Genomic DNA, 25201 nt, shown 5'->3' on the forward strand with positions numbered 1-25201 from the left:
TGGGACATAATAAGGCTCAGTGAAGTGTGGAGGCCAAAAGAAGCATATACAGTGCTAAAAAGCGGGCACGTCCTGTGCTACCGGGGCTTAGCGGAGAGACAAGAACTAGGAGTCGGATTCCTGATTAATAAGAATACAGTTGGTAACATACAGGAACTCTATAGCGTTAATGACAGGGTGGCAGGCCTTGTTGTGAAACTTAATAAGAGGTACAAAATGAAGGTTGTACAGGTCTAAGCCCCTACATCCGTCATGATGACCTGGAAGTCGAAAGCTTCTATGAAGACGTGGAATCGGCGATGGGTAAAGTGAAAACAAAATACACTTTACTGATGGACGACTTCAATGCCAAGGTAGGCAAGAAGCCGACTGGAGACAAGGCAGTGGGGGAATATGGCATAGGCATTAGGAATAGCAGGGGAGAGTTATAGTAAAAAGGTACGGATAGTGTTTCTCAATTACCTTAAGTGCAGTGCAGATCCATCTACGTAATTCGTTTTTATCCAGAGGTTTGACGTAAATTTCTAAATTTTTCGTAGTTTAAGGGGCATGTTTTAAAATCCTGCGACATCTAAGCTAACGTATTAGCTCGAATACAGACAGACACATATTTCAACAAAATAATGTATAAGGAAGCAGCAGTCGGGCTTAAATACGAAGATTTGGTTTGGCTGCAGCCGGCGAATATTGTCCACCGATAAAAGATACTCTCCACGAGGAGAAAATAAATGTTGCTGGTGTCTTTGCGAGGCTGCCGTAATGTCGGATAGCCTACAGGCCAACACGAAGGAGGCTTGAAATGCTGCAGGCGTTTCTCAGAACAAGTTCAGGTGCTAGTCTAAATGCCGTCGACATGCCTGCTGTTGCGTACTCCAGGGTAGCGTATCGTACTGCTACCGAGTTGTAGTGGCGGCTGCCTATTGAAACTCGACCGAAGTTACTTATTGGGTAGCGTGGCGTTGTCGGCGGGCTGCAGGCATGCGGTAGACCATGGCGACCAAGCAAGGGCGAGACGATTTCTAGTGCTAAACTTGCACGGTTTATTCAAAGGTAGATGAAAGAAAATAAGAAGAGCATGAAGTGATTAAAAGTACATTTCGGAAACCCTTAAATAGGCTCTCTACAATCGTGGGCTGGATCTTGCTTCCGTCGATGTAACGTGACCGGCACAGAAAGAGGGCCCCTCCTGCTCTGGTTATACCGAGCCTGCTGAAATGAAGAAGTCGTCCCGCCTCCTGGAATTGTAGACGCCTGCCACTTCTTCTACGCGTTCCAGTTTCGTGGAAGTTCTCTTCTAGGTCCAATTCGAGGAAAGGGCCTCTGCCACCTCGCACACACACACACACAAAAGAGGCCTGTACACTGCGGGGCTTCCGGCAGACAGGTAGACACTCGAAACGGTCATGGCGAATTAGAAAGTCACGCTTCATTTCGACGAGGCCTGGTAAAAGGTCGGGTGACAGAAAGCTCTTTGAGCATGGGGATCAGGACGCTCAAATTAGCAGGCGAAGTCACGTCTCATTTCGACGAGGCAGGGTGAGATGGTCGGTTGAAATTTCTCTCAACGCGTGGTGTCAGACGCCAACCCTAACATTACATACTTCACTGATAGTGAACCGGACTGCTGTAGCAGGGGCTCTAATTTACGGCGAGCATATATAATGCTGGCATTACGAAAGTGTACCGTCTCGGGCACCCTAGACGGAAATGAAAACGGTTGCCTGTAGTGAGAACTTGGTGATAAAGAAGCCAGCGACGTCGAGGAAAAAAGAAAGCGCGAAAACATTGCACATACTGGTGATCACAGCCAAGAAACTGTGCTAAAATGCGCGTTTCTTTCACCGCGGAAAACTATTTCTCACATTTTGCTTGCCTTTAAAGAAGTTATTCTTTCTAAAACTCCCGATTTTGGAGTCCGCTTAGCATTCAGACAAACCTAGAATGAAGGAAATACGGCAAATTTAGCAATTGCAGGTTGTGTGGAGCAAATACTGAATGCTTTAGAAGGAAGCTGCATGAGGCTGACTGCATTGGCAGCCCCAATGAGGAATATCTGTTGCCCTCCGCAGAAAAAGTAAAGAAAGCGCGTATGGTGTGCTCAGATTATATATTAACTTGACTGTAGAGTCTTATATGTTTGTGGACCACGGAATCTTGTGAAAGGGTTAGGTTTCAAGCACTTTGTGACGATAGCCAATAAACTTCGCAGTACTACTCTTTCGTGTGCATATTAGTACGGGTTGAAAATGTGAATGCGTGGCTTAGTTTTCAGGCTGAGGAAATATTGGCCATTTTCTCACATCCTGTGGGTCGCATACATTTGATGCCGGCTGTACTATTGCGAACAAATTAAATCCGTGCGGGGAAGCGCATAGAAGAACACTTCCTACGAATAAAAGTTACGGGGAACGCGATTTCGGAGGTATTGCTACTTATTGGGCCACAGAAGCAAATATGTGTCCTACACTTAAGTCTCTAGCCGACGACCCTGTTGACATAGCCCCATAAAGCACTCCACATGTAAGCTGCGAGCCCTCTTGTGAGGTACCATTCCAAGCATCTCATGTCATCGCCGTTAGAAGAGCGCCGGCAGCGCCTCGCCCACGGTGAGACAGCGGGTGTTTCTGGTAAACGTGGACGTGAAACCACCAGGGTCCCTCGTCCAATGTGAAGTCGCCGCAAATTTCTTGATCATCTGTGCCAAAGTGAAACGTGTTTTGTGAGGAGACGCCGTCGGTTCTCAAAAAAGGCTGCTGTTAACACTCCTTGCCTTTTGTCTAAAAGAGTTACCCTTAATTTTCTGAGCATCAAATTCGCCCACTACAAACTGCGCTTCAATGAACAGTGCAACAATATCATACCGTGTGGGGATCTTGGCATGTATAATTGAGTTTTTCTTGTCTGCGATATGCTGCAACATGTTCTTGCTTCTGCGTACAAAATGCATCGTTCATGAACCAATTGAAGTACCGACAAGCGCACTCAGACCCTTGTTCCATGGTTCTATCCCCGAATGGTGTCGGTGGAACGCAAAATATACAACTTCCGCACAATGTCGTTGTTACTTAATGTTGCCATGTCGTGTCCAGGTTCCCTATGAGGCGCAACGCTCAATATCTTGTAGAGGCTGGGAGGAGGTGCTGTAGGTAGGGCCAATGGAAAGCTGCAAATATTGTGCGTAAGCGATTTACAGGCATCAACGTCCAAAGTGGCAATCGTTATCGAGCCATAGCAACACAGGCTCAACTCATCAGCCAACAGGTGGTGAAACATTAAGATGAGGGAACAAAGTCTGAGTGCATCGAATAGCCTGTCTGAACTGCTGCAGAATTAAGTGCTCAAAGCTACGTCACGTGTTACGGCTTAATGCGTAAGCAAAGTAGCTGCTTACATATAACTGCTTACTGAAAAACGTAAATGAATTACTGTTCTGGTTACCGAGTAAACAAGAGTAGTGGATGAATGAGAAAAGTGATTCATTAGACCTAATTATTTACATGTATTTTCATATGTGCCAGTTTGCGTACAAGAGTTGTAAATTGAGCTTGTTGGTACATTTAAACTTTTGGAGGAGCACTGAACTTGGTTGTGCGTTCGGGCTGCTACCTGCGCTGACTACTTCGCGTCGCAGTGCATAGTTTTTTTTTTTTTACTTGCGCATCGTCTATAGACAAATTCATTGGACTGCCTTCAAATAAAAATTGGTTGTTAGTTTGCTCCCTTTGTTTGCCTTTCGTTCGCCGTCGTTTAGCGCTCCTCCCCAAGTCTATGCAGTTAATGACGAATGACTTCACAACCCAAAACTTATATACTATCATTGTTCGCACTTCCTTTCATGAGGTGGCGGCCTAGGGCTATGGACCACCGGCTATGGAGTTCTGATGCTGAGCACGAGATTGCTTGTTCGGTGCCCGGCAATGTTAGCTGCGTTCCGATGAATGCAAAACGATGAAACACTCCTGTATTTATATGTCCTGACATGCTCGGGAACAGCAGGTGGGGAAAATTAATATGAATGCGTCAAATGGGGCATTTCTGGTAGCCGCTGTGCTGTTTCGGGACGTCAAATCACGAAAGCCAACCATTAAACAAATCACTAAGTAAATCAATCAATCAATCACTCAAATATGCTGTTAAGCAGCTCTAGCCTCGAAACTCAACGCCCGTACAGGTGGCAGCGCTGTTCGCCAGCCAGCGCCTCATCAACAGCTTCTACGAGAGCGAGCAGCACGCGCGCGTCTTGCACGGCGTCTTCTGCCTGGCGCACACGTACCTCCTCACCGGCTTCGAGCTGTTCGCCGGCTACAGCGCCGAGGTGAGCCACGCGGGCGCCCGTGAGGACGCGGACGCTCTGGTCAGGGCGGTGCGCGGCGAGTTCTACAGGCTGCTCGCCAGGTGGCCCCATCGGGACAGCAACGTCACGGTCGTCGCCGACTGGAACTCGACTGCTGTCGCCTTCTCGGCAAGTGTCGATAATGTTCCCGTAACGTCGTGGATGTAGCTTTCCACTGTGCCAGGACCCGGGCATGACAGTCACGATGATATTAGTGCAGCATACTAACATGAGCACAGTGCTTTGTATTTTAACGGTGACCGTTCTTCATAGTATTGATTTCACTGTTGCCGTTTTGTCGTTCGGAGCAAGATGCGCTTTTCGTGTTGTCGCGCTTCTTGTACGCGTGGCTTCTCGATTTTCTAGCACAGCAATATAGCGACCACGATGACGTCTATATGTAAACCATTTAGAAGCATCGCGCGCTGAAGCTTTCCAAAGTTGATAGTAGCGCCAGAAAGCTCAGCCTAATGAGTGGCGGAGGAAAGACAGGAGGAGGAGCAAGCAACTTTATTTCGTCAATGTAGTTCTTTCGATGGCCCGAAGTTGAACTTCCAAGCTCGGGTGCCGGAATATTGCTTCCCATGCTTCAGGTGAGTGAGCAGCAAGGAGATCTGGTCGGGGCGGTGGAGTTCTTATATACAGTCCCAGAGAATTTGGTCTCATGAGGCTGTGGACGTTAATAGTGAGCAGTGTAGGTCTATCAACTGAGGGTAAAAGTGTGTGTATATTTGTGGGTTGTGAAAGGAGTGCGTTTGGAGTCGGCGCTAGTTGATTTCTTATTCCTTGGTGAGCTTGGGAGGGCGTGGGGGATTTGTCCGTCTGTGGAAGCGTTGTGCAGTGCCGGTATGTAATCAGTAGCTCGCTGACGAGGTCCCTCGGGTCAGATGCGGAACCCACCGCTCGGCTGACGAATCCTGTAGCACATTTAGGGGCTACGTCGTTTCCCGGTTTCCCTGCGTGAGCCGGGACCCATATAAATTCAGTTGGGTTGGGTTCTTCACTATCTTGTTGTTTGGTGGAAGATGAGGGACGCAGTATTGGCAGCGTGGTTGGTGCCTTGATTTAAGGTGCATTGTCGGATATGGTGATCTTTGAGTCGCTGATAATGATGGTAAATCCGATCACAGCAGTGAAGGCAATGGCAGCCTCATCTGCCTCCGCCGAGTTGAAGGCGCGGACAAGACATCAAGACTGGGGAAATGCCATAAAGTGCGCATGTTCCATATATGACGGCAAATGTTTGCGACTTAGATCCATGAAGCACGAACATGTGTGAGCATGAGCTTCCGAATGATCGGCGCATAACGTTCAGATGCGTGATGAAGCGTCGTTTGTCGTTCGGTAAGGATGGCGTCTCTTTTCCTTCGCATCCATAGCAGCCGGGACTGGCGACGCTGGGGTTTCATGTGAAATTATAGTGTACGATTTGTAAATATGGTGTACGGTGCAATGGATGGTTTGTCTGCTTCCGGTGCTACTTTGTGCTGAGCGACAGGCTGTGGTGGGCTTGTTTTCAGTGGATACCAATAGAAAAAAGGATAATGAATCGAATGTGTAATCCATGTTAAGGGGCCAGTAAGAAGCAACGGCAAATCAGCTAGTGACTTCATTAAAAAACCCTTTCAGAGCTAATTTCAAACTTGAGTGCATTATAAGAATTCCCAGGAAAAAAACGCGCTAAACAAGGAAACGAGTGGATGGAGAGACGTTCAACTAACAAGTAGCTCTAAGTGCAGCTCATTCCAAGGCACGCTGTTTTTTTTTTTCCTTTGCTTGGCTGGACCGAGCAAATGCTGGAACCAGACTGCCATAGGGAGCACACCGTGGAAAAAATTAGGCATAAAGCCTGGAGAACAGATGTTATCAACCTTATGCGTGGGTGTTCCTATGATCGTGAATAAGTAAATACGTTTAGCTTCTTCCCATGCCTCAACTCGTGTTCCTTCATCATATGTTCAGTCATTCGCCGTAAAATTTTCCATCAAAGCCAAAAAAGGAAGGTAAAACTAAACTTTCTTGAAGCCTTTATTCAAACCTGAGCGCCGGAACATTATGTGTGACGTCATAAATTACGAGCTATTTTTTATTGTCAAGTGGCCTGTTCGGAGCATAAAGAGTTCTCAAACTTTGCAGTGTGTTAATTCCTTACTTTATGAAAAATTGGAGTTTGACGTTTTTTTTTAATCAATAAACAATTCATTCACGGCTACGTGCTCTCGGAATCGGAGGTCATGCTCGTCAAGCTTTTGCGAAAACTTCAAGGAGGTGCTCTAAGCCACCGTCTCTCGTTTTTGTGTCTCTACGTAATTGTCCAGCCCTAATTTGTGGTTTAAGTTATGGCTTTGCTGTTGCAAAAGTGTTAAGATGTACTAAGGATATTACTATGTAGCTTAATTATTATTTTGTTTACTCCCCGTTTGATGAACCTCAGGTGTTCTAGTTAGTCGGTAATCATACACTAGAGCATCTATCATTCATCGAATCGCTTCTTAACGATTACCGTTGGCAGCCATTCAAACAAGATGGCTGCTGTACGATCAGGACATAAAAAACACTAAGCAGAAAGATCCTTTACAAGCACCTAAGTTGTCGGTAAAGAGCGCTTGGTAATGAAAAATAATATTGCGCAGGCCTCCACTAGGTGAACGCTCAGAACTCAGTTCCAGGGGCGTAAAATGTAACAATGCTATTCAAATAGCGATGAGGTATAAAATATGGCGAGGAATAAACACGGATGAGGAGAGGACACAGGACAGTGCCAGTCCCGCGTAGTCGTCTCATCCTCGTTTATTCTTCTCAACTGTTTTATCCTTCTTTGTTATGATCTAACTCGCTGAAGAAAATAGTTTACTACTCCCATACATTTTCCATTTCTCGCTTCCTCAGTGGTCCGAGCAGCGTCCATCTACAATCTAGCGTCTCTACAAAGAAATGACCTCTATAACGAAGGAATAATTACAGTCCAGTTATGTTGTGAGCGGTGCGGAGCCCGACATTCACAATGAAGTGACGTGTATAACGAAGGATATCGGAGGCTTCAAGCGCTTCGCCGTAAAGGTGTACGACTGTACGTTATTGCGAACATCACCCAGTCATGAGCTGTAGGCGATTATAAATTAGTAGAGCCGAGTGAATGCGCGTTGCAGTCGCGATGAACAACCTCAGCAATAGAAGGCAAGTCATGGAACTAGCTGCTTATTGGGCGAACCTGTGCCCAGAAAAACAAGTAACAATTAGAACAATGATAGCAGTGAGCATACTCGTCGATATCTGATATGCGGGTCAAGTTCGTCGGCTTTTATACATGTCTTGTCGCAGATTCCCCTGTAATCGATGGTTACTCGCTTAACTTCTAGAAACTACAACATTATTCGCGTCGCGCATGCAATCGGAGTACCTGAAGTTTGGCGGGAACATAGAGAACTTATAGAATGAGTGATGGCATTCGAGCAAGTTCCAAATCAGGCAGGCGCGTCTTGCGCTGAGCGATAACTTTAAATTGCTAGCGGGTGAAATGCAGTCCCCAGAAGAAGGATAAACAAGTACACGTGTCAATACAATGAGATTATATTGCCCCATGTGTCCTATACCGGAAAGAATGAATGGAATTTATGTGACAACATGTATAACCCTTCACAGAAACACTTCTATATAGCACAACAGCAATGTTAAGTAAAAACACATTAATTTCTTGGTGAGTTCGGGTGAGCTGTAATCGCTAAAGAATTTTTAAGGGGTTTTAAATCAAGAGGTTCTTTGATTAGCGTGAACTGAGCCGTGTCGGTCAGTGGCGCAGCGTTCACTGATGTGGGACGGCGGGTTTAGAGCGTGTCGACTGGGTCTCTCTATTTTATTGTGTTACGCATTAGTTTTATATTTGCCTATTGCTGCACTCCTGCACAGACTCTAGAAGCTCAGTGGCGATCATGAATTCGTGTTCTCTTACCTGGTATTTGTCTTTTGCATAATATTCTTCAGCCCTACTATTACTCTTTCACGGTTAAGGTTCTCGATCATATGCGGGGACGAATAGCAACAAATTATTTTAGACCTTAAGTGAGAAAGCATAAGAGTAGGGTTGAAGTTCAGTATGCAGAAGGCAAAAGTAATGTTCAGTTGCACGTGGCAAGCAAACCAGAATTCATGATCAGCAGTTGGCGTCTAGAGTTTGTACAGGAGTATGCTTATCTTGGTCAATTAGTCACAGGATAGCCTGAACATGAGAAGGAATTTTAGAGAATAATACAAATGAATTCAAGGTAGAGTTTATAAGCGCGACTGAACGAGAACGTAGAAAGAAACAGATACACAGACACAGAATTCTTTCTACGTCCTCGCTCAGTCGCTCCTATGCACTCTACCATGGATTCTAACCAACTAGCCCGCCAACTTGCTTTAACCAAATGAATTGATGTGCATACGGCACGCATTACCAAGTCATGGATGGAAGCTTATCACTGTCGCTGATAAGAAAAGTTGGAGGTTAACAAAGAAGCTCCGTGACCCGGTGCTTCGAGTGGTGGATTAATCTTTTGTCGCACTGCGGTCTGCTAGCCTTCTGGTTAGCTCAGATGGTAGAGTGACCACCGCGGAAAAGGGTTGGTCCCGAGTTGAAATCCTGGACCAGGGCGAATTTTTCCTCAAGTGCGAAGCGTTCTTTCTAAGAAACCCGTATGGGCTTTATTTGCAGCTTCGTGCTACATTCGAGTGAATGACAATTTTCCTGTTCTCTTCAACAATGAAGCTCGAGAACAAGTTATGCACCGCGCCAAGAGCGATGGATTGGATTGTAAAACTTTATTTGTCCACCAGATGTAGGGAAGGTTTTAAGTCTTCCCACCTAGACGACGGCCAGGAGTCCTTGGACCCTAGCGGCGATTTCGGCCAGTTGGACGGTCTTCAGTTGAATCTCCGGATCGGAGCTGAGTAATAAGGTCTCCCATTGTTCTAAAGACGTTATTCTTCCCTCAGAGGGAGCCTGTGGGCATTCCCACAGAATGTGATTAAGATTAGCCCTGGCTTTACATAGCTTACACTGGCTAGAGTACTGACCCGGGTAGTAGAGGCTGCACGACACCGGGCTTGGAAACGAGTTGGTTTGCAGGCGGCGCCAAGTGGAGGCCTGGCTCTTGTTTAAGGATGCATCAGCCGGAGGATATTTAACCCGCCCTAGTCTGTAGTGTTGTGTGATCTCTCTGTAGCACACTAAGCGGTCTCGCCCCGTGAAGCCTTCGGCTAGCCCACCAGCTCGGAATGTGAGTCCTCGAGCTAATTCGTGGGCCACCTCATTCCCAGCGAGGGAGGCGTGCGCAGGTGCCCAGATTATTTCAATTTTCCTGTAGCTCTGCAGGTCTGCAGGATTCTGTTCGCCTCGGGAGAAATTCTGCCTCTGGCAAAGTTCATCACCGCAACCTTATAGTCGCTGACTATAATTTTGGCTGAAGTACTTGCAATTGCAAGTGCTATGGCAGATTCTTCTCCAATTTGAGAGCAATCCGTTGGAACTGTGCCACTGGCTATCAATCCAATTTCAGCGCTCGCTACAGCTAGGGCCATGCGGCCGTTGCCATAGTCTGCAGCATCAACGTAGAGCACGTCCTTCGAGTTTTTGAAACGCTTCTCAAGAGCCTCGGCCCGTTTCTGTCTGCGTTCCTTGTGATGGATTGGGTGCATGTTTTGAGGTAGTGGTGGGATTATTAGTCGGTTCCGCACGCTTCGCGGCAGGTCTACTTTGATGCCTTCCTGCCCCTCATAGTTTATGCCTAGCCTAGCTAGGATTTTCCTGCCCGTAGGGCTTCCCGCAAGTCTCTCATACTGCGAGATCCTCACTGCTTCAATAATCTCCTCAAGCGTGTTGTGGAGCCCTAGAGCTAAAAGCTTGTCATTTGCAGTGCGGATGGGAAGCCCCAGCGCCTGTTTTATACTTTTACGTATGATGCCATCAATCTTCTTCTTCTCGAATGACCTAAAACTGAGGAAGGGAGCAACATAAGCTATTCTACCTATCACAAAGGCCTGGACTAGCCTAACTAGATTCGCTTCTCTCATCCCGGACCGCCTGTTGGCGATCCTGCGGATCAGCCTCATGGTCTGCAGTGCGCAGCCGTCTAGTCTCCTTATTGTTTCGCCATTAAAACCGTTGGCCTGAATAAAAAGTCCCAGAACTCTGATTTTGTCCACTTTTGGAATGGGGATCCCCCCAGCTGTGAGAGAGATTTGCGGTTCCTCCTTACTGGCCCTGCCTTTCGGCTGGTATAGAAGCAGTTCCGATTTTTGCGGTGAACATTTAAGTCCCCTAGGTCCGACATAACCTTCATCTGCCTGGATAGCCCTTTGGAGGGTTTCCTCTATTTGGGCATCGCTGCCCCTAGCTATCCACAACGTAATGTCATCAGTGTATATGCTGTGATTTAGTCCTTCAATAGCCTCCAGTCTTTCAGGGAGTTTGATCATGGCCACATTGAAAAGAAACGGCGAGAGCACAGAGCCCTGTGGGGTCCCTTTGCTGCCTAATTTAATGTCATCCGATTGGCATTCTCCAATCTGGATTTTTGCTTCTCGGTCTGACAAGAAGTCCCTAATGTAATTGTAGGTGCGTACGCCTACTCCCAAGTCCTGAAGGTTCTCAAAGAGCGATGGAACAAAAAATGTTAGTGGTAACATTAAGAGAGAGGAAATTAGCGGTGTATATACCAGTGAACAAACGGCGATAGGCGATATTCCAGTTGACATTAAGATAAAAATTATGCAGATCTTACGCATTGTGGAAAGCGATGTAAAAGAAGCTTTCTGTGTTATTTGCTTCGATCGACAATAGTTAGCTGTGACGTTGACGGCGAATCTTTAATCTCATCAATGTTTAGTCCAACACGAGAGTGGTGAGTTGTTAAACATTACCTTGAGTGCACCACTGCTGCTTCTCTGCCTAGTACACAAAGCACAAAGAGAGAGGTGTTTGCTTGAGGCGTTTTTGTCAGCGACATTTCATGACGCATCAGAGGGTTCAGCATATTCATTCACTCACACGGCTCATCCGATCGTGGCAGAACTATTAAGCTTTATACACAATCGAATTATGAGGCACGCCGTAGTGGTGGACTACAGATTAATTTTGACACCATGGATGGATGGATACAACCTTCTTGTGCGTCCGGCAAGGTTTAACGCGACCAGGGCTCAGGTCTCCCACGGGGGAACGTCAAGGCCCTCCCTCAACGCCCCCTCAAGGGCTTGCCGGACTCCCCCCATCTTGATTCCGAGGTCTGAGCTGCGCAGAGCGGAGGCCCACCTCGACGACAGGGTCTCCGGAGTAACTGCCATCCCTCCTATAACTACATTGCACTTCCACAGCATATGTTTAAGTGTTGCTGGTCCTCCCTGGCACAAATTGCACGTGTCGTCCTGATGCTTATCTGGGAAGATACGTTTCAGATGGAATGGATTAGGGAAGGTGTTCGTCTGGAGTTGCCTCCAGGCGACGGCCTGCCTCCTGTTCAATTTCGGACTCGGCAGTGGGTATATCCTTCTGGCGTTCGAATATGCACTGGTTATGTCGTTCTATCTGGTGAGCCTGCCCCGTTCTGCTCGAGAAGCGTTCCCTGTCGTGCGAGAGGCGCTGCCCTGTTCGGTGCGGCGGGTCATGTCTCGCGCCGTCCGGTGCGCCGTCTCGTTTAGGTTGGGGAGCGCGTCGCCTTCCCTGGTGACGTGCGTGGGGAACCATATGATCCTCGAGCTCGCGGTGTTGGATCTGCCCGCTTTGGCCAGAATGGACAGGGCTTCCTTGGAAACTCGACCTTTGGCGTAATTCTTTACTGCCGTTTGCGAGTCACTTAGTACGACTTCGCATTCCTGTTCTGTGAGGGCCAGCGCAATCGCTAATTCCTCCTCTATTTCTGAGTGTTTGATGTATACACTGCATGTGGTTCTGATTTTGGACTCTGCGTATATGACTACGGTTGTGTATTTTTGGCCATTCGGATATTCGGCTGCATCGTCAAAGCACGCGTTTTTCTCCCTGCCGAATTAACGGAGCACAGCCTCGGCTCTTGCCTTTCTTCTACCTCGATGTGTTTTTACATGGTGTGCTTTAACGTGTTCCTAAGTTTAACTCCACGAGAATTTTTTTTTTATTTCGCCCCTGTCGAAGTGTGGACGCCGCAGTCAGGATCAAACCTGCGACATTGAATAATGCCATAACCGTAAAACTACCACGGCGGGCACAGATAGGTTGAGTTGACGAGTGACCGCTTCCGTGGTGTTTCCTAGACCCTATGGCGGGCTTTAATGTGGCTCTGCTTTGCACGCCGCAACAGCGGCATCAGCAACAGTAGGGAAATTCAAAGGAAGAGGGCTAAAAAACGCTTCTTCTTAGAAATGGAGCCCTGTAGACCACGTACTGCGTAGGACAAATACCCGGTGGACCATTAGGGTTACAGAATGGGTGACAAGGGAAGGGAAGCGCAGATGAGGAGAACAGAAAGTTAGGTCGCGAAATGAAATTAGGAAATTTGCAAGTGCATGTTGGAATCAGCTAACGCAAGACAGGGCTAATTGGTGAATTCGTGGCAAAGGTAGACCCGAACTTTGGTCAAGCAATTAGGTTCTGCAAAAATCGACGAAGTTCAGAAAAAGAGGCATAAAGTAAATGTCATCCAGCCGAAATGTCACGGTGCTCCAATGTATGCCCGAACGTCAGTAGTAGAGTTGTGGCTTCTCGACAGACTTTAAGTTTATTGAGGCTTTGTATGAATTTAGCCGCGTGCTATTTTCAGGTTGGAAGACAAATTTCTCACTGCGTTTTTCCACCCTTAACCAGTTTATTTCAGCGGCATGTTGCAAAATCACACAAAAAAACAAGAGAATAAAAAAGAAAACATCCTGAACTTTGTTTCTCGTCGTCTTCGCCATCGTTGTTCTTGTTTTGCATGTTCTTGCGGTTGTTTTTGTCGTGCGTAAACACTGAGGGCCAATGGCCCGGAGCGCGTGTGGCTAACGCGAACGAATGCGCGCTCGACGCAGGCCGTAGACAGAACAAGTCCCGAGTCTGGGGTCGGCTCGGTGGCCAGTGGTGGCGTTTGGTCAGGCCAACCAGTGGCGATGGGTGACTCGCTGGTCACCAACTGGCGCCTTGCCGCGGCCGCCGCCCGCGTCGTGTCGCGATCTCCGCAGAGAGCGGCCGTGGCGGAGTCCATCCAGGCGCTCGTCTTCCACGCAAACGTGGGCAAGGACTTCCTCTTGCTGCCCTACGCCTTCTCGTACCCTCTGTACGACGAAGACGCGGCGCGGGCTCTCAATTACGCTGGCATGGGAAGCCAGGTGAGGTCACTGTTATTTATTTATTTATTTATGAATACTGCGATCTTGTACACAAGATCATAGCAGGTGGAAAACATTGTGTTAAGATACAGAATTACAGACACAAAGAGAGCAAAATTGCACATAGAAATTCAACAAGAGAATACAGCGACAAGGTCAATTAATAACAATCAATTCAAATGCTCTTGAAATGAATGTAATGATGTCTGTCTGACAACATCATTTGTGAGGTTATTCCAATCAGTGATGGTCCTTGGAAAAAAGGAATATTTAAAACAATTAACTCGCGGATTTAATCGTGTTATAGAAAGCGAATGGCGATTTCTAGTTTGGTGCCCCGAGGAATAGATAAGGATATTGGAGGTGTCAACTTTGAAATTATTATTAATTATTTGATAGAAAAACTTTAAGCGACATATGCGATTTCTGTTAGGAATAGAGGGTAAACCACTTTTTCTGAGGAGGTCACTGACTGATGCTCGTCCGTAAGTGTTATATATAAACCTTACTGCTTTCTTTTGGATTCTTTCAAGTTTATTTATGTTGTTGTTATGTTGGTATGTTGTTTACACACGCCATAAAAGAAGGGGAAAAAGAAAGGACGGCAATAACAGAGAGGTTAGCCTTTTGGGTGATCAATTTGACCTAGTTTAAGCGCTCCAGTCAGTGTTGTGCAAAAGCCAGTTGCAGGGTAATAAGCGAATCTGGCTCTTTTTCGGGCGTCCGTCCGTCCGTCTGCCTGTCTGTCTATCTGTCTCTGTCTGTCTGTCTGTCTGTCTGTCTGTCTGTCTGTCTGTCTGTCTGTCTGTCTGTCTGTCTGTCTGTCTGTCTGTCTGTCTGTCTGTCTGTCTGTCTGTCTGTCCCTGTCTGCCTGCCTGCCTGTCTGTCTGTCTGTCTGTCTGTCTGTCTCTGTCTGTCTGTCTGTCTGTCTCTGTCTGTCTGTCTGTCTGTCTCTGTCTGTCTGTTTCTGTCTGTGTGTCTGTCTGTCTGTCTCTGTCTGTCTGTCTCTGCCTGTCTGTCTGTCTCTGTCTGTCTGTCTGTCTGTCTGTCTCTGTCTGTCTGTCCCTGTCTGTCTGTCTGTCCCTGTCTGCCTGCCTGTCTGTCTGTCTGTCTGTCCGTCTGCCTGTCTGTCTGTCTGTCTGTCTGTCTCTGCCTGTCTGTCTGTCTGTCTGTCTGTCTGTCTGTCTGTCTGTCTGTCTGTCTGTCTGTCTGTCTGTCTGTCTGTCTGTCTGTCTGTCTGTCTGTCTGTCTGTCTGTCTGTCTGTCTGTCTGTCTGTCTGTCTGTCTGTCTGTCTGTCCCTGTCTGCCTACCTGCCTGCCTGTCTGTCTGTCTGTCTGTCTGTCTGTCTGTCTGTCTGTCTGTCTCTCTGCCTGTCTCTGTCTGTCTGTCTAATGTCTGTCTGTCAGTCTGTCTGTCTCTGTCTGTCTGTCTGTCTGTCTCTGTCTGTCTGTCTGTCTGTCTGTCTGTCTGTCTGTCTGTCTGTCTGTCTGTCTGTCTGTCTGTCCCTGTCTGCCTGCTTGTCTGTCTGTCTGTCTGTCTGTCTGTCTGTCTGTCTGTCTGTCTGTCTGTCTGTCCCTGTCTGCCTGCCTGCCTGCCTGCCTGCCTGTCTGTCTGTCTGTCTGTCTGTCTGTCTCTCTGTCTGTCTCTGTCTGTCTGTCTAATGTCTGTCTGTCAGTCTGTCTGTCTCTGTCTGTCTGTCTGTCTGTCTGTCTGTCTGTCTGTCTGTCTGTCTGTCTGTCTGTCTGTCTGTCTGTCTGTCTGTCTGTCTGTCTGTCTGTCTGTCTCTGCCTGTCTGTCTGTCTGTCTGTCTGTCTGTCTGTCTGTCTGTCTGTCTGTCTGTCTGTCTGTCTGTCTGTCTGTCTGTCTGTCTGTCTGTCTGTCTGTCTGTCTGTCTGTCTGTCTGTCCCTGTCTGTCTGTCTGTCCCTGTCTGCCTGCTTGTCTGTCTGTCTGTCTGTCTGTCTCTGTCTGTCTGTCTGTCTGTCTGTCTGTCTGTCTGTCTGTCTGTCTGTCTGTCTGTCTGTCTGTCTGTCTGTCTGTCTGTCTGTCTGTCTGTCTCTGTCTGTCTGTCTGTCTAATGTCTGTCTGTCTGTCTAATGTCTGTCTGTCTAAATATTAGGGGTGTGCGAATATTCGAAATTTCGAATACGAATCGAATATTTTCCTTATTCGAAGCGTATTCGATTCGAGAAATGCATATTTGTAAATTCCCGAATATTCGAGGAAGGCCGAATAATGGTCGAAACGGCGAATATTTGGACAGACTGTGAATAATTTAGCAATTAACGAATTATATGCTTGCTCCACATTCTCCTAAGAACATGCTTATTCACTGAGAGCTTCACATGATCCACGCATTATCTGCATGCTCTGCATCAAGATGCCAAATTGGGCCAGTTGGTTGGGATTCATAGTAAGGTTTGTTACAGCGCAACACAAAACAAGGACAAAAGAAGGTACCAAACGACGACACAGCGTTACAGCACTGTGATCTTAAGTGCTCTAACGAACCTTACTATGAATGTGTACGCTCTGTTCCAGTCTATCTGCAAAAGACCCGTGCGACGTACATGATCAGTTTCGATTTTTTTTACCAAGCTTTATTCCAGGGCTCTTTCATAACAATATATGATGTACTTTCGGGCTTTGTAAGTATGTGCAATAAAATATGCACCTAGAAAATGTTACCTGGACAAATGTCACAGTGCATAGAGAGCCCTTACTTTGCGAACATGTTGAGCAGTCAATTTTCCTTCGCGATAATCTGTAACAAACGTTTACCTGACAGAGAATTACCTGACATTACCTGAGTGCATTACCTATAATGAGTGCCTCTTTAACCTGAACCAACCTCGTAAAATGCAATATTATTTTTAAAAGGGTAATAAAGCTATTGTTACCTCGTTTTGCAATATTTTAATACTACACATATATTCGATATTCGATTCGATATTCGAAGACAGTTTTTTGCCTTATTCGTATTCGATTCGTATTCGAAAATTTCAATATTCGCACACCCCTACTAAATATGTAATCAGTTAATTCATCTTCCAGAACCATTTATTCTTTTTAGAATTGAGTGCTAGGGGCTGAGGTATCGGTACCCTAAGGGTAACTGTTAGGGTAGGAACTGTTGGTCTCCGGGAAGTCATTTCCATGAATATTTAGTACCAGTGTGTTTGAACGGCACGATAACCAAAACGAAAAACGACAAAATAAAAGATATTCTTGCCCAGAATGAACACGTAAGCTAAACGTGAGTTATTATTCTGTTTCGGGGTGAAACCAAAATATTTTCAGCGGCTTCCAGTTCAAAGGAAAAGTCGCAATCCGAAACAACCGACGTCAGGCGACGTCGGAATATGAGCGTGTATCTCCGGCAGGAATAGAGCGAGCGATAGCCGGTCCAGCACTGCACTACATTAGGCCTGTTGATCGGTGCACTAGCAGATCGGCACCATAGCAGAAACCAGGACTTGCGCGCTGAAGAGCCTATTGTTTCGTTTTGTACGGATACCACGATTTGTTACCGAAGTTTTAATGGTCGTGTGTGTTCGCTTAGGTTCCTTTTATAGGAACAGCGGTCTCACAACAGCGATTTCAGGATTGTAAATTCTGAGATCATGCTCAGTGCCTTGATTCATAGCACTGACCATGATTTCAGAATTTACAATTCACTTACTTAGGAAAAACAACTATGTTTTTATCTATACTTTGCTTCCAAAATTTTTGCAGGCTAACCAAAACCGTTATAAACATTACGGCTCATTGCTTTCTTTTTGGTAACGGAGCAGAACCAGAGCGTCATTTTTTTTCAGTGGAACGATGCTAAAACCAGAATGAAAACATTTCTTTCTTACACCATAGTTACTACTCCTCCTTTGTTCAATGCGTGGTGAAATTTCGCATACATAGCAGTAGTTGTTGGTTGGAAAAGCAAAGCATAACAATCCTTTCGTAATGTTAGCTTTGGAATTTTGTTTACCGTGGAGCAATCGTTTCGTCTGTATTTAAGCTCAGTGGCAAGGAGGGCCAAACTATACCATGGGAGCTGGATACTACACTCCTATACTGATCTATGTTCCATTGAGGACGAATCACGCTACAAAATTTGCGAGATATACTATATCTTGCAATTATTCCCGATAAATATTAACCACATGTTTTAGGTTTAGGTTTGCATTTACGCATTCTCTGTCATTCCATTAAGCGTAATTTACAGCCGCTCCAGTCACCAAGGTAAGAAGAAATCTTTATTCCGGCTTAGTGTTATACAAAGTGCTTGTCAGCATCATCTGGATACTTAGCTGATGCGACAAGTTTTGGATTTCTATCGCAAAAGTCAGCATACCTTACAATCCAAGGCAAAAGGCAAAAGTAGGTCATCTTATATACATGATGTAAAGTGATGTTATATTGAGGGAACATTATTTACAAGTTCACAAAAAAGCTGGATATTTCATTTCTGATTTGTTGCGCCGACAAATGATAGGGAACGTTTGCCGTGCACACTGTTAATTTCGGCAAGTTTAATTTGCTATGCTCAGCCTGTATAGTATCCCTTGTTGGTATGATAAATTTTAATCAGAGCTCTAGCTTGTTCGTGGTTAGCGTAACTGTGTTATAGTCCTGAACTTGCATATATGACATCGTGCTTAATTTTGCAGAAAGCTCGGCAGGGGGCGCATCCTTAGTGGCCGCCGCAATTAGTCTGACCGTACGTTTCTCAATTTTCATGAAATGTTCAACGTACGAGGCGTAGTTGAAAACCGGTGATTCTATGCAGTTCGTTATTTGGTAATGGAGAATGCTGAAATAAATTAGACGTAATCTTTGAGGATGGAAATGTTTGCGCGCGTTTAATAAAGTATGCCAACCAAAAGCTATCTTTAGTTACATGTTCAAGATGTGGCGCCTAATGTAATAACGAGTCAAGGTTTATTCTCAGGTGTTTATGACTACTAATTTGTTGCATTTGTGTGTCGGAGCGGGAAGTTGTACTTATTAGGAGTAGTTTTTCGGCTAGAAGCAAATAATACATACTCGAACTTTTGGGGGTTCAAAACCAGTTTGAAAGTTTCAAACCATGCATGCTAAAATATTGTGCCGTTCACTTGGAGCGATGTCTTCTATTTCATGTAGTGACTGTAGTGGAATTATTAGAGATGTATCATCCGCATAGTAAGATAGAATCACAAAATCATTTAGGATAATCCTTAATTAAGAGAGATCAGAGTATTGCATCCCGTATATCCCGACCCTTGCAGAACGCCCGTTCTCACTGTCCCTTGCAAACATTCTTTGCCTCCAACTACCACATGCTGTTTACGATTTCTCATATAGCTGCAAGAAAAGTCACATGCTTGCCCTCTAAAACTATGTGTTCTAATTTTTTTACATTACATCGTGATCTACCGAGTAAAACGCTGTTATAGCATCTCAGAATACGCCGATGCCGAAGTAGTTCTTCTAAACTGATTCGTTTATCATTTCTGTTAGGGACCTTACGGCAGTTCTAACAGAGTAACCTATTTGAGAACGGCTCTTTGCGCTTATGTGGTCGGTATTTTTCAAGAATATTGTTTACCTGCTTTGCAATCTGTTTCTCGAAGAGCGTATGAATACATGATAATGTAGCTGTTGGACAATAGTTCGCTAAGTAATTCGGTCATCAGCTTTGCGTATTGCTACCACTCTTTCGATTTTGAGCTAGTTAATATACAGTAAAAGCTCGTTAATTCGAACCGCAAGGGGAAGCCGCTTCAGTTCGAATTAACGAAAGTTCGAACTAACGAAAGTGAAGGAGGGCAACAGTACACTGCGATTTGGAAGCAGTATGGCATGTCAGGAATTTGGCGTGTCAGAAAGTGATGGCGTGTGCCGCGGGCACACGCCATCTTCAAGTCGAAGCTCTGGGTCCGACTGTGCCACACCACCGATGTCCACCGAAACGAACGTTAGCCGAAGCTTAACACCATCACAATGAATCGCGACGGCCGATACTTCCTAAGCTGAAAACAGAGGTGCACAACCAATGAAGACTGCCGAGAGAAAGACGCTGAACATGTGAAGGTGGCGAAGGCCCGGATTCGTTGGTTCTTGATTGCAAGCACAGCTGCGACGTACTTGATTCGCTGTGTTTTGGAGCTTGCCGTGCCATCTCCGCACAACATTAGCAGCTGTACAAGATTTGCAAAGTCTCCGAGATTCGCAATGGGCAAGAAGTCTCGGAGGTTACGTAGAACGGAGAGGCGGCAACCGCCGCTGCCTTCTGGCTGACCCCGCGTCGGTTAGATTTTTTTCCGATTTTGCCTTCTCTCGCCGTTCTCTCCGTTTCGGAGGCAAGACAGCCTTGTGTGTAGGCAGTAGGCGCGTTTCTCTAGACGTGTGCCAGGCGAGCGTAGTTCGAATTATCCGTGAGGGAACCTTCTCGCGTTCGAATTAACGGACTTTTTTATACATAGACTTCTGTGGAGCTTGGCCGGACCAAATCGTACAGTTCGAATTATCCATAAATTCGAATTATTGAAGTTCGAACTAACGAGCATTCACTGTATGTACCCGACAGAACGGATCCATTGACCAAGTTCGCAAGCACTGGGCCTAAGATTTCGATACATTTTTGAGTAAGTTTGCCGGTATGCCACCGTGACCCATGGCCGTATTTGACGGCATATGCTTTACAGTAACTCTGATTTTCGTGTTTGTTATTTCTGACAAAGCAAATCTGTTAATTTGAGAAACAGATAAAAAGGAAACAAGCTCTATGATGTACACCCTGGTTGCTTTGTGTAGTGGTGCCTGTATTAACAAAGTAGTCATTAAATGAATCCGCAAGATCTCCGTTAGTAGCACCTAATGCGTTGCTATGTGGGAGTACGTTGCCCTGTTTTGTTAACTTTATGATATAATTCACTATTCCCTAAATTTCATTAGAATTCTATTTGGCTTTTAATATCAATGTACTATAGTATTCCTTCTTACGCATACGTATTACTGAAAGATGGAGGTAGTGCGCTGCCCTACATCGAGCATGGTAATTAGTAATCACTGTCTTTGCTTCGTTTCAGTTCATTGAGCCAATCTTCTTTTTGTTTAATCACTAAGAATACTGCGTCCATTATGCAAGGTCAAATAGTGAAGCTGCAATATTGAAGCTGCCGTTTAGTGGGCTACTTTCTGCATCAGTTGGTCAGACCAACATTTATTGGAAGATGAAAATGGCTCATCGTGATGCTCTAGAAGGCTCGTAGACGTTACAGAAAAAGAATTTAACCGATTAAAGTTTGGCTTACTTAATTACAAGTGACGGCTTACAAGTGACCAGTCAGTGCATGACGAAAACAATGGAGGATTACCAAATGCTACTAATCGATTATTTTTACCTTACTTCACTCCACAATTTGGATTACATTATATATAGAACGAACTGGCTTGACTCCTTCAGTGGGCTCTGTGCAGCCTTTCGAACTTTATCTTGACTAACAATTGTTCCTTGATGATTCTTGTTCGTCATCTACCCTCGTCTTCAAAAAAAAGAAAAATTGTCGTCCAGCTGTAGTTAGCACGAAGTTACAAAGGAAACCCAAAGCTTTCTGAGAAAGCAGGCTTCACATTTGCTGAAAAATTCCTCCTTGTCCGGGATTGGTTCCGTGTTGGTCTTCAACTGCGAAGCTTTCTTTCTGGAAAACCCGTATGGGTTTTGCTTGTAGCTACGTGTCACATTCAGCTGGATTACAATTTTCACATTTATGATGCGTTATCCACCTTGAGGGATTCCGCATAGCACGTTGTATCAGAAACTGTGCCGTGCTATGTTTCTCCTGAGCAGATAACACATTTTGCGATTTTGATTGAAATCCGATCGTACAGGTTGCAGTATCGACAATCGCGCTTGACAGGTTTCCAACAGGTTACAAGAAGTGGCGACACATTCTAGTATGTAGTGTAGCCACCTTTCAAACCCAAGGCACGGTGAATTGCATGTTTCACCGGTGCTATATGTCTACGCTGAGATCTTCAAAGCCACAATTGAATTACACTGAGACACTCGTCTTCTGTGGTGGGCTAAGGAGTCTTCTAAGCACGCCTACTCGCTGTAGAAGCATTGTGCATGCTCGTTGATCAAGAAATTTCAAGCCTTCTTCGTGGAAAAGGGGAAATACTTGGCTAAATAAAGAAAGATTTCGCGCTATGACACGTACGACAGAAAAATTGTTAGACGTCAGAAACATCTTTTTTATTATTGAAACCTGGGGTGGCTTGCACGAACATTTATTAACGAAAATAATAACGTATTCAAGAGCGCATTCATAAATGTTCAATAGACAACGCCTAGTTCGCACAAGAACGCTTTCATAAATTTGTTCTTATATTTGTTATTGAATGTTCGTGCAAGCTGCCCCTGGTAATGCTGTAGTGACGGCATGTTTTAATTTAATTAACGACAAAAGAAAAATCTGCATTCGAGGTACATGACTCATCATTGCACTGCAGCACAATGAGTGCATCTCGTAAATTGATGTCCTAGGCTCGATAACTAAGCGCAACTATTACGCTATTGTCATTCGTACATTTCTAGCAGTACTGTAGAATTATGCGGATATTGAATAAGAGAAAAAAAGGTAGTTTCGACCAACAGGCGTAGCATTGATTGCGAAAGTAAATTATTCGGAGGCCATCGAAGTAAGGATAATCGTTTTACAAAGAGCATAAACTGCTGTCAATGTTCAATTACTAATTAAATTAACAAGCACATTGTCACGCGCGCCCAAGCAAGCACGGACAAATATCACTTGATGACCGCGACCACTCGCTGTAAGAACACCGGACACGATTGAGCAGCAGCAGTGAGAGAAGTCCCCTTCGTGCCGATTCTCGCTTGAATGTCAACTGGGCGATCGATATCACAGTGCACACAAAGCCATCAGCTATATCAGGCCTGCGAGCTCGTGAACCCAGCGTAGATTGCCTCCAGGATAGGACTCGTGCGGCCGCTCTCAGCCGCCGCAGCTGGAGTAGAAGAGATGAGCACTATCCTGACCGCTACTACCCCGCCTCCTAGCACGCGTGAAAAGACGGCGCGCACCCTCCCCGCTTTCTTCCCTTGCGAGCGCGAGGAGACATCGCCGCATCAAGCACCATTCATATCGGCTCGCCCTGGCAGGCTTTCCCTCGTACCTACAGCATGCTGTACGCGGCCGCGATGTTATCGCACCTGGACGTGATACGAGACATCAGGGCGACAATGACGACAGCGGAAATTGGCCTGGAGCGTCGATACAATTCACATCACAATAATAATGATTTGTAACCAGCGAAAGAAGCCGATGCAGCAATAGCACAGGCAAATCAATATATAAGCGGATACATATACCTATAGGGCCGGGAGAATTGAAATTCTGAGGTTTTGCGTTCCGATACCACGATTTGATTATGAGGCACGCCGTAGTCGGGGTTTCCGCATTAGTTTTGACCACGGGGGGATTTTTAACGTGCCCTCATTGCACGGGACACGGGCGTTATGGCATTTCGCCCCCATCGATATGCGGCCGGGACTTCATCCCGCGAACGCAAGATTAGCACCATGGCCGCTAAGCCATTTGGGCGCGTAGTGCTGAGAAAGAGAGAGAGAGAGAGACAGAATTTATTTCTAATGAGGTACGCCGACTTCCTCGTAGGGTCAACCCGCTAGTTGAGGGCCCCATTGGCTCGCGCCACTCTGCGTGCCCGCTGGATCAGCCAAACTCTAAGGGGCAGTTGTGCTGAACGGCCAGCTGTGCAGGCGTGCACTAAAATTCACCGGACGCCGCCTGTTAGCAGAACAGCCTTGGACAGAGCCCCAGTAGTCACGTGTTTGTCGATTTTGGCATCGAAGAAAGAAAAAAAATTGGAAGCTTATCTGCGTGCGCTGTTGCAAAGACGTGCAAGCGCGTAAGCGTGCGGGTCTTCTATATCATTACACGACATGGAAGAAAATATTATTCCTCATGTTTTAGGCCAGTGTTGTGAAGTGGCATGCTATTTGGCACACTGTTTTCACACAAATACATTATGTGTTTTGCGCTGTCCTTCTTCTGAGTAAGGTTACGAGTCAATATTGACAGTTCTTGTAGTAAAAATCTTTTGTAGAATAAAGTATAAATGTGCTAATATGTTCTTCAGCGAATATAGCTAAATGCAGGAGGAGCACAACAACCTGCATTGCTGGAGCATCATTTCAACATCTGTACAGTGATTTAAATATCTGAAAGTTTTAAACGAGCTTAGAAATGAATTTGGAAAATCCGCAGTCTTATTTTCATAACCCCAATAAATTATAGCTAGAAAATCTTCATGACAAACATAACAACAGCATCTTGCAAAGACTTAGTGGAATGTATAGGAGTTTCAAATTTGATTTAGGGAGAGAACTGGCTTTGGTGGTTTCACAGCACTGGTATGAACACTCCTTAATGTGCGCTCCCTAGAGCTGCCACCAGGGCTCGCATTGACGCCTGGCTTGCCGGGGATTACGGCTTCGCAGGTGGCGCAGGCGCTGGGTGAGCTCTTCCTGGCGGCCTACCGGAGCAGCTCGCCACCAGCACGGGAGCCAATCCTGGAGTTCATGCACTGCGTCCAGCCCGACGCCAGCAGTGCGCGCCGGGACGAGAGTCAAATGATGCAGGTGAGCGGTGTTGGCCAGTGCTGCGCGCCACCACTGGCTCAGTGTTTCGGCAGTTGCGAATGTTTGAGGCTAAATACCGCAAATCTGAGGCTTGTCAAATTCACTACGGAATGTTTATTTCCGATTTCAAGAACACAGAAAAGCATTTTGCTGTGCATGAATAGTGGGCGGTTCAACAAAAGTAGATTGAGAAACTGCACACTTTACAACAAATAAATCTGAAATTGCACAAAATCTGAAAAATAGCAACCTAGTTCCATGATCGTCAAGTGTGGTGAAATAATTATTTAATTGGAGGGAACGTATATCCCCAGGTAAACGATTCCCAAGGCGCATTGTAGGCAGCGGAAAAACAATTTACACATGGTAACATGTTAGAGTGCTAGAAAGCGACTAATCGAACCCACACTTAAAGTGGCCATAAGACGTCCAAGTACTCTCGGTTTATCGTTGTACCGTAGATAAAGTCTAGGGCAACGTACATGTACACCCGCCACGGGCCTGCATGTTTATATCACGGGTTTACACACTGAAAGGTAGGCTCACAGCGCACATTTTCACGTGGATCTTTTATTTGGGATAGCAGCCTCTAGGCCCTTCCCACAAACAGCAACCACTGCTTTAGCATTATTTGTGTAAGATTAAGTGCACGGTCACCACTGCGTTGTTTGCATGCTCTAAAACATTCTGAAAGCATGTGTGCGCCGATTTCGTTCGAGCGTGCCTCATGTTGACCACAGATACCCTGATTCGAAAGCGCTATCACATATTTACCACGCACATTGTCTACACAGAACACATTTTATTTCGTCACGATTCAATGTTTCCAGGATTCTGTACAATTCCCTTGTGCTGATGTAAAAAGCTCGAATGCAAACTTTATCC

General features: G+C 45.8%; 1 protein-coding gene across 1 annotated transcript in view; it reads left to right on the plus strand.

Annotated features, from left to right (window-relative positions):
• The window catches only part of LOC135911200 (endothelin-converting enzyme 1-like), a 115414-nt gene that overhangs the window by 85976 nt on the left and 4237 nt on the right, over positions 1–25201 (plus strand). The window contains exons 10-12 of the mRNA XM_070538405.1: positions 4172–4462; positions 13355–13651; positions 24176–24316. Of these exons, the coding sequence (XP_070394506.1) occupies positions 4172–4462; positions 13355–13651; positions 24176–24316 (729 nt within the window). The remainder of the gene's footprint in view (positions 1–4171; positions 4463–13354; positions 13652–24175; positions 24317–25201) is intronic.

This window comes from Dermacentor albipictus, chromosome 5, assembly GCF_038994185.2.
Source record: "Dermacentor albipictus isolate Rhodes 1998 colony chromosome 5, USDA_Dalb.pri_finalv2, whole genome shotgun sequence".
In the NCBI taxonomy this organism is placed as follows: domain Eukaryota; kingdom Metazoa; phylum Arthropoda; class Arachnida; order Ixodida; family Ixodidae; genus Dermacentor; species Dermacentor albipictus.